Genomic DNA, 12,211 nt, shown 5'->3' on the forward strand with positions numbered 1-12,211 from the left:
TGTTTAATTTCTGATATCTAGGCTTATTAAGATATTTAGAACATGAGATGTTTGGTTGAAAGGTGGAAAGGAGAGGCAATCGTTCATGTGATCTTGTTAATCTTTTAAGTGTGGACTTTTTGTTAAGCAGATGTATCATATAGTTTTATAATCGGATTGCTACAAATTTAAATTTTAAACCACGAGCTTAAATGGGAGACCTGCTGAGATTTTTATGCCTGACAGATGAACCTGTAGATGCATTAGTCAAATTTTACATTTCACTAATAGTGCATGCCATTGAGAACTTTCATGAAGAGAAAATGAGCTGACTTATGTGAAACGCTGTGCATGTTTCTGAGATGGTTGCTTTACCTCATTTGTGTACCAGGTTTAGAAACGGTGACCTCTCCCTCCAGGAATGACAAGTCCTACTTGGGCATTGTGCTAAAGCCTTTCAGTTTTAGCCAGAGAAGGTTTTTTGGTTAAGTTTACATGTCAGATGTGTTTATACAAAAGGTTTGGATTTAATATTGCAGACAGTAAATAAACAGTGAGAGGCTTTAATCAGAGGGCTTCCATGATCAAATGTAAGTGCCAGGCTAACAAGGGGATGTCTAATTCTGAGAAACTGCAGATCCAAATGCTTTATCCTGCTGGAAGGTAGGAATCTGAGCCAATGGGAATTTTACATAGAGAGCAGCAAGGAGATTTTTGTTTATATTTGTCTTTTGGGGTTTGCTTTGTTTACGTTTTTTGGTTTTGGTTTTTATTGTTGTTGTTGTTGTTTGGGGTTTTTTTTTTTGTGTGTGTGTGTGTATGTGCTTTTCGATAGGTCAGCTTAGTGGCCCTCAAAAAGAAAATTGAGAACAGAGGTGTTAAATTTATAAAGACCATGGCTTTACGGCTGGGGTAGTGAATGGTTTCATTTGTTTTGCAAACCAATACATCCCTTTAAATTCAATTTCCGTGCACTAAATCCTCCCATGGCTAGATTTTCAAAAATTCCAGGACAAACAGATTGCAAAGGTGCCGTGCCCTCCTCTCACCCGGCTCCGCACCTCTGTTGGATACACCCCTGCAGCGGAGGAGATCAGCAGTGACAGAGAAAAGGGGGTGCTTGTAAGAATGAAAAGACTGTCCCTGCCTGAGCAAAGGGGAAACTTGGAAAGACGGGATCCAAGAGGCACGCAGAAATGTTTGCATGGACAGAATTGAGGCCAGATGTTTGAAGCTCCAGGGGCCCTGCAGACCAGGGCAATCCTGGGAGGGTCGATTTTAGAGAGGCTGGGAAGGGTGGTGTTTGGAAACCTCCAGCTCAGCGCTGGAGGTAGAGCGTGGCTTTGGATGGAGATCAAATTGACAACACGAAATCCACCCCATCCCACCCACCCCCAAAGTATGACCTAGGAGAAAGCAACAAAGGTGCGGGTTTTCAGCACACAGTAGGCATTTTATAAGCATTTATGGGGAGAAAATTAAGAGCAAAAGTCACACTCTCTCCCACTTATCTCAGCTGGGAGCCTGGAGGAGGAAATAAGAGCTATTTTGGCTGCTGACCCAACAGGCAGGAGAGCGGCCAAGTGCCCGATTTCTCCTCTTTCCCCAGAGTTGATGAGACAGCAAGCATCTCCCTGCAGGATCCCGCCTCCAAGCAAGCATGCTGTGCTGGCTCCAGACCACCAAGCCTGCCAGCAGTGGCTTCGAGTGGCATTGAGATGTGACCCTATGACTTTCGGATGACTAGAGACAGGAAGGGAAACTGACCAGGCATGGGTGCCAGGGCAAAATGGGCCAGAAGTGTGCCCTGCCAGGTTCTTGCTTGCCACGGAGGACGCTCTGGGCCAGTTGCTCCACAAAATTTATGAACTGTGAATTTCTCATTCCAGTGGAGGAAGGAGGCAGGCGGGGCAGTTAGACTCCGCCTGGGAGGCAGGTCAGGGGTTGAGTCTCCCCTCTAGAGGTGCCCCAAGTGACCAGAGGAGGAAGCTGTATTGAATGCGGGGAGAATTTCTCTGGTTTCCCTCTGATTCTAATTACTTGGGCATCTGCTTTGCCCTTGAGAATCTGACCCTGACATCTTGAGACCCTAAATTGCTACTTTTCTTCCTGCTTTTATCCCTTTCTGCCCGTAGGTTCTGATCTCCACGGTCGCGGTCGCTGACCACACTCATCACAACCTTACCTGTCTTCAGAGCACAGTCCTTTCCAACCGACGACATGATAGAACCCTCTGAAGACTCATTTGAGACGATGATGGAGCTTAAGAATCCATCATCAAAACAAATGGAGTCCTCCGAGGGCTCATCCAACACCGTTGAGGAGACACCAGGCAGCAGCGGGGCACAGGCGCAGGCAGAGGCGGGCTCAGGCAGTGGCCCAGTCCAGGAGGGAGAAGAGCCACCCAGTGGCCCAGTCCAGGAGGGAGAAGAGCCACCCAGTGGCCCAGTCCAGGAGGGAGAAGAGCCACCCAGTGACCCAGTCCAGGAGGGAGAAGAGCCACCCAGTGGCCCAGTCCAGGAGGGAGAAGAGCTACCCAGTGGCCCAGATCAGGAGGGAGAAGAGCCATCCAGTGGCCCAGATCAGGAGGGAGAAGAGCCACCCAGTGGCCCAGTCCAGGAGGGAGAAGAGCCACCCAGTGGCCCAGTCCAGGAGGGAGAAGAGCCACCCAGTGGCCCAGTCCAGGAGGGAGAAGAGTTACCCAGTGGCCCAGATCAGGAGGGAGAAGAGCCATCCAGTGGCCCAGATCAGGAGGGAGAAGAGCCATCCAGTGGCCCAGATCAGGAGGGAGAAGAGCCATCCAGTGGCCCAGATCAGGAGGGAGAAGAGCCACCCAGTGACCCAGATCAGGAGGGAGAAGAGCCATCCAGTGACCCAGATCAGGAGGGAGAAGAGCCATCCAGTGGCCCAGATCAGGAGGGAGAAGAGCCATCCAGTGGCCCAGATCAGGAGGGAGAAGAGCCATCCAGTGGCCCAGATCAGGAGGGAGAAGAGCTACCCAGTGACCCAGATCAGGAGGGAGAAGAGCCACCCAGTGGCCCAGATCAGGAGGGAGAAGAGCCATCCAGTGGCCCAGATCAGGAGGGAGAAGAGCCATCCAGTGGCCCAGATCAGGAGGGAGAAGAGCTACCCAGTGACCCAGATCAGGAGGGAGAAGAGCCATCCAGTGACCCAGATCAGGAGGGAGAAGAGCCATCCAGTGGCCCAGATCAGGAGGGAGAAGAGCCATCCAGTGGCCCAGATCAGGAGGGAGAAGAGCCATCCAGTGGCCCAGATCAGGAGGGAGAAGAGCTACCCAGTGACCCAGATCAGGAGGGAGAAGAGCCATCCAGTGGCCCAGATCAGGAGGAAGAAGAGCCATCCAGTGGCCCAGATCAGGAGGGAGAAGAGCCACCCAGTGGCCCAGTCCAGGAGGGAGAAGAGCCACCCAGTGGCCCAGTCCAGGAGGGAGAAGAGCCACCCAGTGGCCCCGTCCAGGAAATGCAAGAGCTGCCCACCGATTTACTCCAAGACATGGAGGAGTCACCCAGTGATTCATATGAGGAAAGTGAGTATTCATCCAGTGACCAAGACCTGGAGGGGTCCTACTATAGCTCAGATCCACTCAGTGAGGCAACTGATGGCATCGATTCCCTGTCGGTCAACTCGGCAGATGGCGAGACTGACCTGGAAGATGAAAGTGGGGAGCTTGAAGACGAGGGTCAGCCCAGGAGCTCTCCAGAAGAGATGATGGCCGCGATGGGCACCATCATTTCCATGTTCCTCCGAATGCAAGATGTCAAACAACAGCAGATAGTGACAGAGGAGCTCTTGACGCAGGCCATCGAGGACGGCGAGCTGCCCACCATCAGACGCTTCTCTGGAGATCGAAGAGACTACCATGAGTTCATCGTGCTCTGCCAGATGACCATGCAAAGCCACCCATCAATGTTCTCCAATGACCAGCTGCGAGTTAAGTTTGTCATCCGCCATCTGTCTGGCCTAGCCTTAGAGTGGGCCAACAACCTGGTCGAGCAGAACAGCCCCCTGATAAACGACTTCACGGGCTTCCTGAACGCCATGTCGGAAATGTTCGAGTACCGGCAGACGCTACGTGTGGCCGAAGACGCCATGTTCAGACTCAGGCAGGGGAACCGCAGCGTCGCCGATTACATCAATGAGTTCCAGAGTCTGATACCCACCTTGGGCTGGCCAGATGAAGTCCTGCAGGCCCACCTGTGCCATGGGCTCAATGAAGACATCAGGCACTATCTGTTCCGGATCCCTCAGCCGGATTCCCTGGAGAACCTGATGGTGGTCGTCCTGCAAATTGAAGACAAGCTGGCAGAGAGGAGGGCAGTGCTCAGGCTGCCCCCCGAGTCCCGCCCAAGGAACATGACCTGGATCGACTCACCTGCCCCAGAGAAGTGGCGGGTGAGCAGCTGGCTGTCCCACAGGTACTATCCAGACATCGATCGTGCCCACCTCTTCCTGCTGCTCATGGTGAGGGTGAGCCCCTACCACAGCGTCGCAGTCCAGGCTCTGGTGGACTCCGGAGCAGAAGGGAACTACATGGATGAGAGGTTTGCCCAAGAACACTACGTGGAGCTCTATGAGAAACCCTATCCACAGGCAATCCAAACCGTGGATGGCTCTCTGATTGGCAACGAACCCATCTGGCTGTACACTGAACCCCTGATGTGCATCCAACAGAACCATTACGAGTACATTGAATTTGACATCGTACCTTCGCCCCACTTCTCTGTGGTCTTAGGCATCAAGTGGCTCCGAACCCACGCACCTGACGTTGACTGGACCAGAGGCCGTTGCACCTTCCACTCTCCCTACTGCCTGAAGAATTGCTTCCACCCACCCCCACCATGCATCGCACTGGAGAAATACAGCATGAGCCTGCTACCCGGATTGCCGCACCCGTACTCAGACCTGGCCGACGTGTTTAACCCGAAGGAAGCAGATGATGAGACTTCCGACCAGCCAAGCTCAGACGGATCCGATGATCTTTCTGAATCAGAGCCCTCTGAGCTTCAGCAGGCTGGAGACAGAGATCGAAACGACGTCTTTTATGAGTGTCCTTCCAAGTTGTCTTTGGGATCTGTGGCTGCCAGGATGCAAGAAAGAGCCAGGCAGCAAGAGGAATACTGGATTTTGCATGACATGCTGATGGACAGACAGGACTACATACAGGTGATACCAGAACTCTTTGACCAATTACATGGAGCTGTATGGTTCACAAAACTGGAGCTGCGTAGAGACATTCAGGGAACTGATGAGAACTACAGCGTCACACGCACAGAAGACACATGGAGAGCAACATTTGGTTTGGGCATTCACCAGATGAGATGCTACCGGCCCTTCACACTGTACTCATTTGCTGACGAATCTGATAATGAGATTCACGCTGTCCTAAAAGACATCCTAGGCTTCTACGTGATTTGCCGTGGCAAAGAAGTCCTGATCTACTCAATGACCCAGGAGGAACACTTTGAGCATGTCCGCCAAGTTCTGCTCCGCTTTCGCTGTCACCGTGTCTACTGCTCACTGGACAAAAGCCAGTTCCATCGCCACACTGCAGAAATCATGGGCTTCGCACTATCCCCCAAAGGGGTGAAAATCAACAAGACCCTCATGAATCTCATTACGGGGTGCCCTGTCCCTGGCAACAGGAGGTGCCTGCAAGCCATTATTGAACTCATGTTTCCCTACCGCCACTTCGTGGAGCACTTCGCCATCATCGCAGAGCCCTTGGTGAGGCAGCTGCTAAAATCCGAGCCTTTCTACTGGGGAGAAGAGGAGCAGGAGGCCTTCGAATGCCTGAAGAGGGCTTTCCGCAAGGCACCCATTCTCTACCACCCCAAGCCTCAGAACCCATTCTACTTGGAAACGGGCGTCACTGGGTCATTCATGTATGCCTCCCTGATCCAAACTGATGAAGAAACTGGCAAGAAAGCTACCTGCGCCTTCTACTCACGAAAACTCTCCCCAATGGAGGTGGATTACCCTCAAGTGGAGTTGAGGATCCTTCCAATTCGGGCTTCCTTCATGGTGTGGTGCCGCTACCTGGAGAACACCGAGGAGCCCATCATGATCCTTCTCAACACAGAGGATCTAGCCTCTCTGAATAATGACAGGCTCACCGTACTTCTCCCCGGGCATTGGGTCTTCTTCTTCTCTCACTTCAATTTTGATGTAATGGAGTTGCCTGATCAAGATGACACCCGAGCCCTGTCCCATCGGAGAAGTCGAAATCAGAGAGGCTTCAGGGGCAGGTATATGCGGCCGCTGCTGCTGCTTGCCATGAGGGGAGGTCAAAGGGACTCATCCTCTGAGTCCGAGTCCGAGGACAGCGAAGACGAGTCATATCAAGAGTCGGAGGAGGAGTTGAATCGGCAGAGCCTGGTGCAGGAGCTACTGTCCACCATCCCGATAGAGCAGATTTTCAACAGTTTCCTGGCCCACTTAAATATGGCCCAGGTCCGGGCCTTCGTCCTCAACTTCTTCTATTGTCTGCTCCGCTGGAAGAGTGTCGTGAGCGTGGCAGCTCTCCTGGTGATGCTGAGGGTGAAGCAGCAACAAGCCCCTTCTCCACTGCCTGCCCCTTCTCTGGAGGTGGTCGGTCCTCCGCCCCGACACACACTCCGACTCATCTTGGACTCGAGCCTCATCGCAGGTAGTGGTATGATCACAGCCATCATCCAGTTGTTCAGCCAGATGCCCCCTCTCCTGGGCGCCAACACCATTCCAGCTCGACAGCTGGCTGAAATGTTCCTGCTCCCCAGGTGCTGGCAGAGGAATGCTCTGCATTCCCAGCCCCCGCGGGGCCTGCGATTCACCCCTGGGTTCTGGTTCACCCTGTGTCAGTTCTTCGGGATCAGAGCCACCCCCGAGGAGGACATCTTCCCAGACCAACTCGGGCATCGATACTTGGAGCTGCACGTCGTTGGTGATGAAGATGTCGTCTTGCGAGAAGCCCTGCAAGACGACCTGCAACGTTACCGTCAGTGTGGCCTGCATGACGGCCTGCAAGACACCTCGCAGGACGCGCAGGACAACGACGTGCAAGAAGCCCTGCTTGGCGACCAAGAAGCGGTCACCTTCCGCCCACGAGATCTGTTGGACCCAGAGGTCCTAGATTTCCTTAACAACCGCCTGCTCTACATTCTGGGTGCCGATGGCCGACTTACTCTGATCAGCAGAGATGAAGTGGCCCGGGCCCTCACACGATTCCTGATCATGGCCTCCAGAGTAAGACCGCCTCCTCCACCCAGCAACACACTATCTTCATCAGATGATGAACTTGACTGAAAACACAACAAAGACTCTGCCTTCCTCCCTGTGCCTCAGCTAGCTTCGCTTCAATCCAGCGCCCCCTTCTCGCCACTCCTGACCCAAGGGGAACCCATTTGTGAAGGGCCACAACTTCAACTCATCAACCAGCAACATCATATCTGCTAGAGAACTAGTCGACTACCAGCGTTCCAGAACCAGCTAAGACTGTGTGTGTAACCCTGTCCAAACTGTCCAAGACTGTGCAACCCTGTCTTCACTCTCCAAGACTGCGCAACCCTATCCTAACTGTCCAGGCCCCAAGCCCACAGCCGAGAGTGAGAGCAATGAGAGGAGAAAGCAGTGATGAGCAACAATGACCCTGTCACCCCAGGCCAGATGCAAAGCAGGCACAGCAGGCGCAGCCAAGCAAGCAAATGCCAGGAACTCCACCACCACCCTAGTGGCGTGTGGTCACCTGTGCATCCTTGGACACTGACCTCGGGTGCTCCACTGACTTCTACCTCCACACCGGTGCTCCAACTCCCCTGGGCCCCACCTCCACCCCCTCCCAACCTCCCAAGGTATTGCAGCACCATGCCTCCCCGAGCCCCAGTCCACCCTGCAAGCAAGTCCACCCCACACTACCCATCTGGTCTGGCTCCCCTGACACTTCAGCTGACCCTGAACTCTGAACTCTGACCTTACCTGAGCAGAGCTGCTCCATGGGGCATCTGACGTACCAGTGTGACTTACCTGATAGACTTGTCCACCTTAAGGTCCCCGAGACTCAGGGGACACCAAAAAAAAAAAGATGGTACCACCAAGTGGGGCTCCCTTTCCCAAAACTGACAACTGGACAGTGCAGGGGCCAGAGACCCCACATAAAGGAGGGAGCCCCCAAGGACACTGGTGAAGCCCCAGACACCCAGCCTACTGTGCCTTGGAGCCAAGAGTGCTCTGAGCAGACCACTGCTCTTTGTGATGGGAAAGAGCTCCTTCCCGTATTTTCCCACCCCACTTCTGCTTTTGCCCCACAAATAAAGAGAATAAAAGATGATCTGGCTTTGTGCTTTGTTCTAATAGGGAGGGGGTGACAGCGAGAGATAGATTTGGGGAACAGAGAGCATGGGGGCAGAAAGGGTGGAGCATGTAGAGAGGGATGGGGGTGGGCCAGTACAAGGGTGGGAGGGCATGGGCAGGAAGGCTTGACTCGCTCGTAAACAGCTCATGGAGATTAAAGAGAGGGAAGCCACTCCACTCTCGCCCCCTCAAGCTCATTCCAAGGGGAGCTGCACATGGGAAGGAGACATGGGGGCTCATAGGGGCAGAGGGAAGGTGCCCCCAAATCCCAGTCTTCCTCGAGTCATATGACAAATGAGGAGCAGTCAGGCTGTGTTCTATGCTCATGGCTAAGGGGACACCACACACACAGCCTGGAACCATTCCCACAGTTAGAAACATTCCCAATAAAAAAGGCCCGGATCCCCACCCTATAGCTATCCTGAGGGTACATTGGTCTGGGGGTAGGTAGGAGCCACAGGGGGAGTGGAAATAAGGGGAGTAGCCCTCATTCACAAAGTCTGTACCCCTACTCAGAAATACCCCTTCTACAGGAAGTCTACAAAATGGCTCTCCCAGTGTGACCTCAAGGATAGCACAGAGATTCAATCCACAGGACCCTCATATCCAAGGGATACTAGCTCAGCCCTTTACATCCTGCCTGGAAATCTGACCTCAAGTTAACTGCAAGAGACCTCCTCTGTCCTGAGAATGTGTCAAGGTCCTGGATACCCAGCGTGACAACCCAATGTGATCCCACCTATAGCAACATAGCTGAGCTTGGGGCCCAGAGAAATATCCCTGAGAGCCAAAGACCTCATCCCTCCATGCCCTCTCCAGCCCACACTGGGATCCCTCTGCACTCGTGAGTCCTAAGGAGCAACTGGCTACTGGCTAGCCTCCTTAACGGGGAATCTACCCCTGACAGCAGCACCAGGAGATCATGGGCAGGATCCCTGGTTCAAGGTCAGGGGCTCAGCCTCACCTCAGCACTTTCTCCTGTTCCTAAGAAAGTTGCCAGTGCCCCCCCCCCCGCCCCAGGCCCTGTAAAGAGGACAAATTAGTCTACCTTCAATCCCCCTGTGCATCACGAAGAGCTATGGGGGACTTCTAGAAGATTTCAAAGGGGTCACAATGAAGTGTTGAGTGCAACCATCACAGAGTTCCTACCCTCCATCTCAACCAGGAACTTTTTGGTGTCATCTGTTCCGAAAATCATGGTACAGAGAGGACCACAGAGGGAAGTGGTCACAGGCAGGTCTGGGGAACCTCTTTTGTGGTTTCTATCCTCCCAACTTGGGCCTTTCTACTCTCACAACCTATGACCTCAGAACCCAACACGTGACCCCCACATACAGCTGACTTCACAACAGCCCCAGAGACAGAGGCTGTTGTTGTCTGTCTGTCCCTCTAAGATGGTCCCAAATAACACAGTATGGGTCAGGGTCAGAGGTTCAGCTGCAACAATCCCAGCATTCCTTAAGCAAACTGCTTACAGAACCCCTGGCCCCAAGTGACAGGACTACCCTCCCACTGACCTACCTTCCTATTCCCCAGAAGGGGGTCAGTTTCAAAACAAGGCCATCATAAGAGCCTTTGGTTCTGAAAGTACTCCTCGGCTCCCAGGACACTCTGCTTGGAATTCCTAAGAAGGGGCCCATGACCTTGAGGTGGGACTGGGGTCCTAATGGGGAGAACACACACACCACTGCTGTACCCTAGCTTCATTTTCCTGGGGACCTCACACACAAAGCTGGACATCAAAAACAAAATTCTGTCCCTGCTTGGTGAGGACCTGTCTGGGTGCAGTGGATGAACAGATGATGCGGACGTGCCTGCTGCTGCCAGGGGACCCGAAGCCTTCCACAGCAAGGGGGAGAAGTGGCAAAGGAAACTTATCAATGGGCCAGGAGCCTGCCAAGAGTCTGGCAATGATGCTATCACAGAGGTGGGCGCATTTGCCCACCACCCACACATACACAGACTGTGAAAGACCAATAAAGGCCCACTGGCCTGCCAATCTACCCAGCAGGGGCTTTGTCCCCATTTCCAGGAGGAGAAGGCAGCCCAGGCAGTAAAGAGAGGTAGAGACGCTAAAGCAGAAGGTTATCGGGTTATCGCGGAGCCACTTAGAAAAGGGATTGAAAAGCACAACACAAACCTTTTTTTTTCTCCTGGGGAAGAGAAAAGCAAAGAAAGAAATTGGTGTGAAAGTTCCTGCTAGGTGATTATGACATCACTCCCACCACAGTAAAGGTGAAAACCGGAGACCGGCCCCTGGCTGCAGACTCCACCCACCGAGGAAGTGCCCCCACTTCCCAGCTTCAATCCCCATCCAAAGAGCTCTGAGAGCATCTGGGAACAAAGAAGAGCACAAGGCCCTCCCTTGGCCACCCTGCTTGTCCCCTCCCTTGCTTCCCGTCCTCCCCTTATAAGATGCCCCTGCAGGCTACAGGCCGGGCATATCAGTTCCAGAGCCGGTAACAGCATATACTCCAGCTCCTCACCAGCAGGACTGGATTTGCTACTTCCCATTACAGGTGACCATGGGTCACATTAGAGGTTCCCACGCAGGACCCTGAGCCAGGAGTTTTACCAGCTCCTAACCAGCCTGGAACAGAGGAAGAAGACTGCTGCCCACCTAGGTAACCTGGATTGGCCCCATAGTAAGAAAGGGAAAGGGACAGATAAACTATCACCGCCCCCCCCCACTCCCTGCAACTGCTCCTACCCACCTTTAGCCCTGCTGCTGGGAACAGGGGACCACTTACAACCGTCTCTTTCAATCAGACACAATCTGACACCTGAACAGCGAACATCATCGGACTTCCATTCACCTGTGGGAGCTCAGGGGCCAGCATGACAATCCTGACACCATGAAAGATCCAAGGTGCACAGGTAGGAGGAAGAGGTGCGGGGGGTGGGGGTGGCAGTGAGGAAGGGAACAGGGAAGAGATATGAGGCAAAGGGAAGGGTGGGGAAGGGAAGGGCAGGGCCCTGGGTCCCCCCCCCTGTCCTGATCTCAAGTCCTTTCTCAGCATCAAGGCTCCCCACTCAGGGTCCTCCTGTGTGCCTGGGCTGGCTGCCATAGCTGGTTAATGCAGTTAATAATGGTAGTGCCGTGGGAGTAGAGATGCCCCCGCCCCATGCATGCAATGATCTGAACTATTGGGGTACAGAAGACAGGACTCGGACAGTTGCTCATCGTGCTGTTGAAGTATCTAGGGCACCCAGCCTGGGCAGGGGTTTCACAGAGGAAGAACCAGGTGACTCTGACAGCTCTTAGGGGATCCACGGTCTGAGGTGAATGAGATGAGACGTCTCCAAAAGGGCTCAAGGAGAGAGTAAGAGGCCGCCTGTAAGGGACCTCAGCCTCCTGGTCATAAAAAAATAATCCTGGATAGAGGCAGAGGCCCCTCAAGGAGACCCTGTTCTGGGAGCACTGGTAAGGCGCAGCCCTGCTCTGTTCCAGCCCTGCCCCCCTGTCCTGCAAACAAAGACACCATCTCTCCGGGATCCACCCCTTTGTCCTGTGAGCTGGGTCCCCTCAGAGGGTGTCCAGGAGGGAACAGCTCCTGGAATCCCAGTGGGAGAAGCCCCAGAGTAGGCCCAGGATCGACCTCTGACCTGTCTACCCTTGGCCACAGAGTCAGGGGGTGACCCTTGGCCCAGCCCCAGGGAATGTCCCACCAGGGATATAGCTCCCCCTCCGAGGAAGGACCTCAGAGATGGCCCAGCCCCAGGCATTCCCCTCTAGAAACTAGGAAGGCTGTGGGGAGAAGAAAGAAAGCATGCCAGGAAAGAGCAAGCTGGAAGATACATCCCGGTAAAGCCCAAGGTGCTGAGGAGGGTCTGGAGGCTACACGCGGTTGAAGGGGGTGAAGAAAGGCATCATATAGGAGCTGAA

General features: G+C 53.7%; 1 protein-coding gene across 1 annotated transcript; it reads left to right on the forward strand.

The window, feature by feature from the left end:
- Positions 1–2,128: 2,128 nt before the first annotated feature.
- On the forward strand, positions 2,129–8,698 carry Rtl1 (retrotransposon Gag like 1). The gene has a single exon (XM_087911447.1). It carries the CDS (start codon positions 2,200–2,202, stop codon positions 7,279–7,281), a length of 5,082 nt encoding a protein of 1,693 aa, XP_087767573.1. The 5' UTR covers positions 2,129–2,199; the 3' UTR covers positions 7,282–8,698.
- Positions 8,699–12,211: the final 3,513 nt, after the last annotated feature.

This window comes from Myodes glareolus, chromosome 11 (genome assembly GCF_982192425.1).
Source record: "Myodes glareolus chromosome 11, mMyoGla1.1, whole genome shotgun sequence".
Classification (NCBI taxonomy): domain Eukaryota; kingdom Metazoa; phylum Chordata; class Mammalia; order Rodentia; family Cricetidae; genus Myodes; species Myodes glareolus.

Bases quoted from the DNA above. Each gene is read 5' to 3' on its own strand.
- Rtl1 (XM_087911447.1), top strand. From the start codon at position 2,200: ATGATAGAACCCTCTGAAGACTCATTTGAGACGATGATGGAGCTTAAG.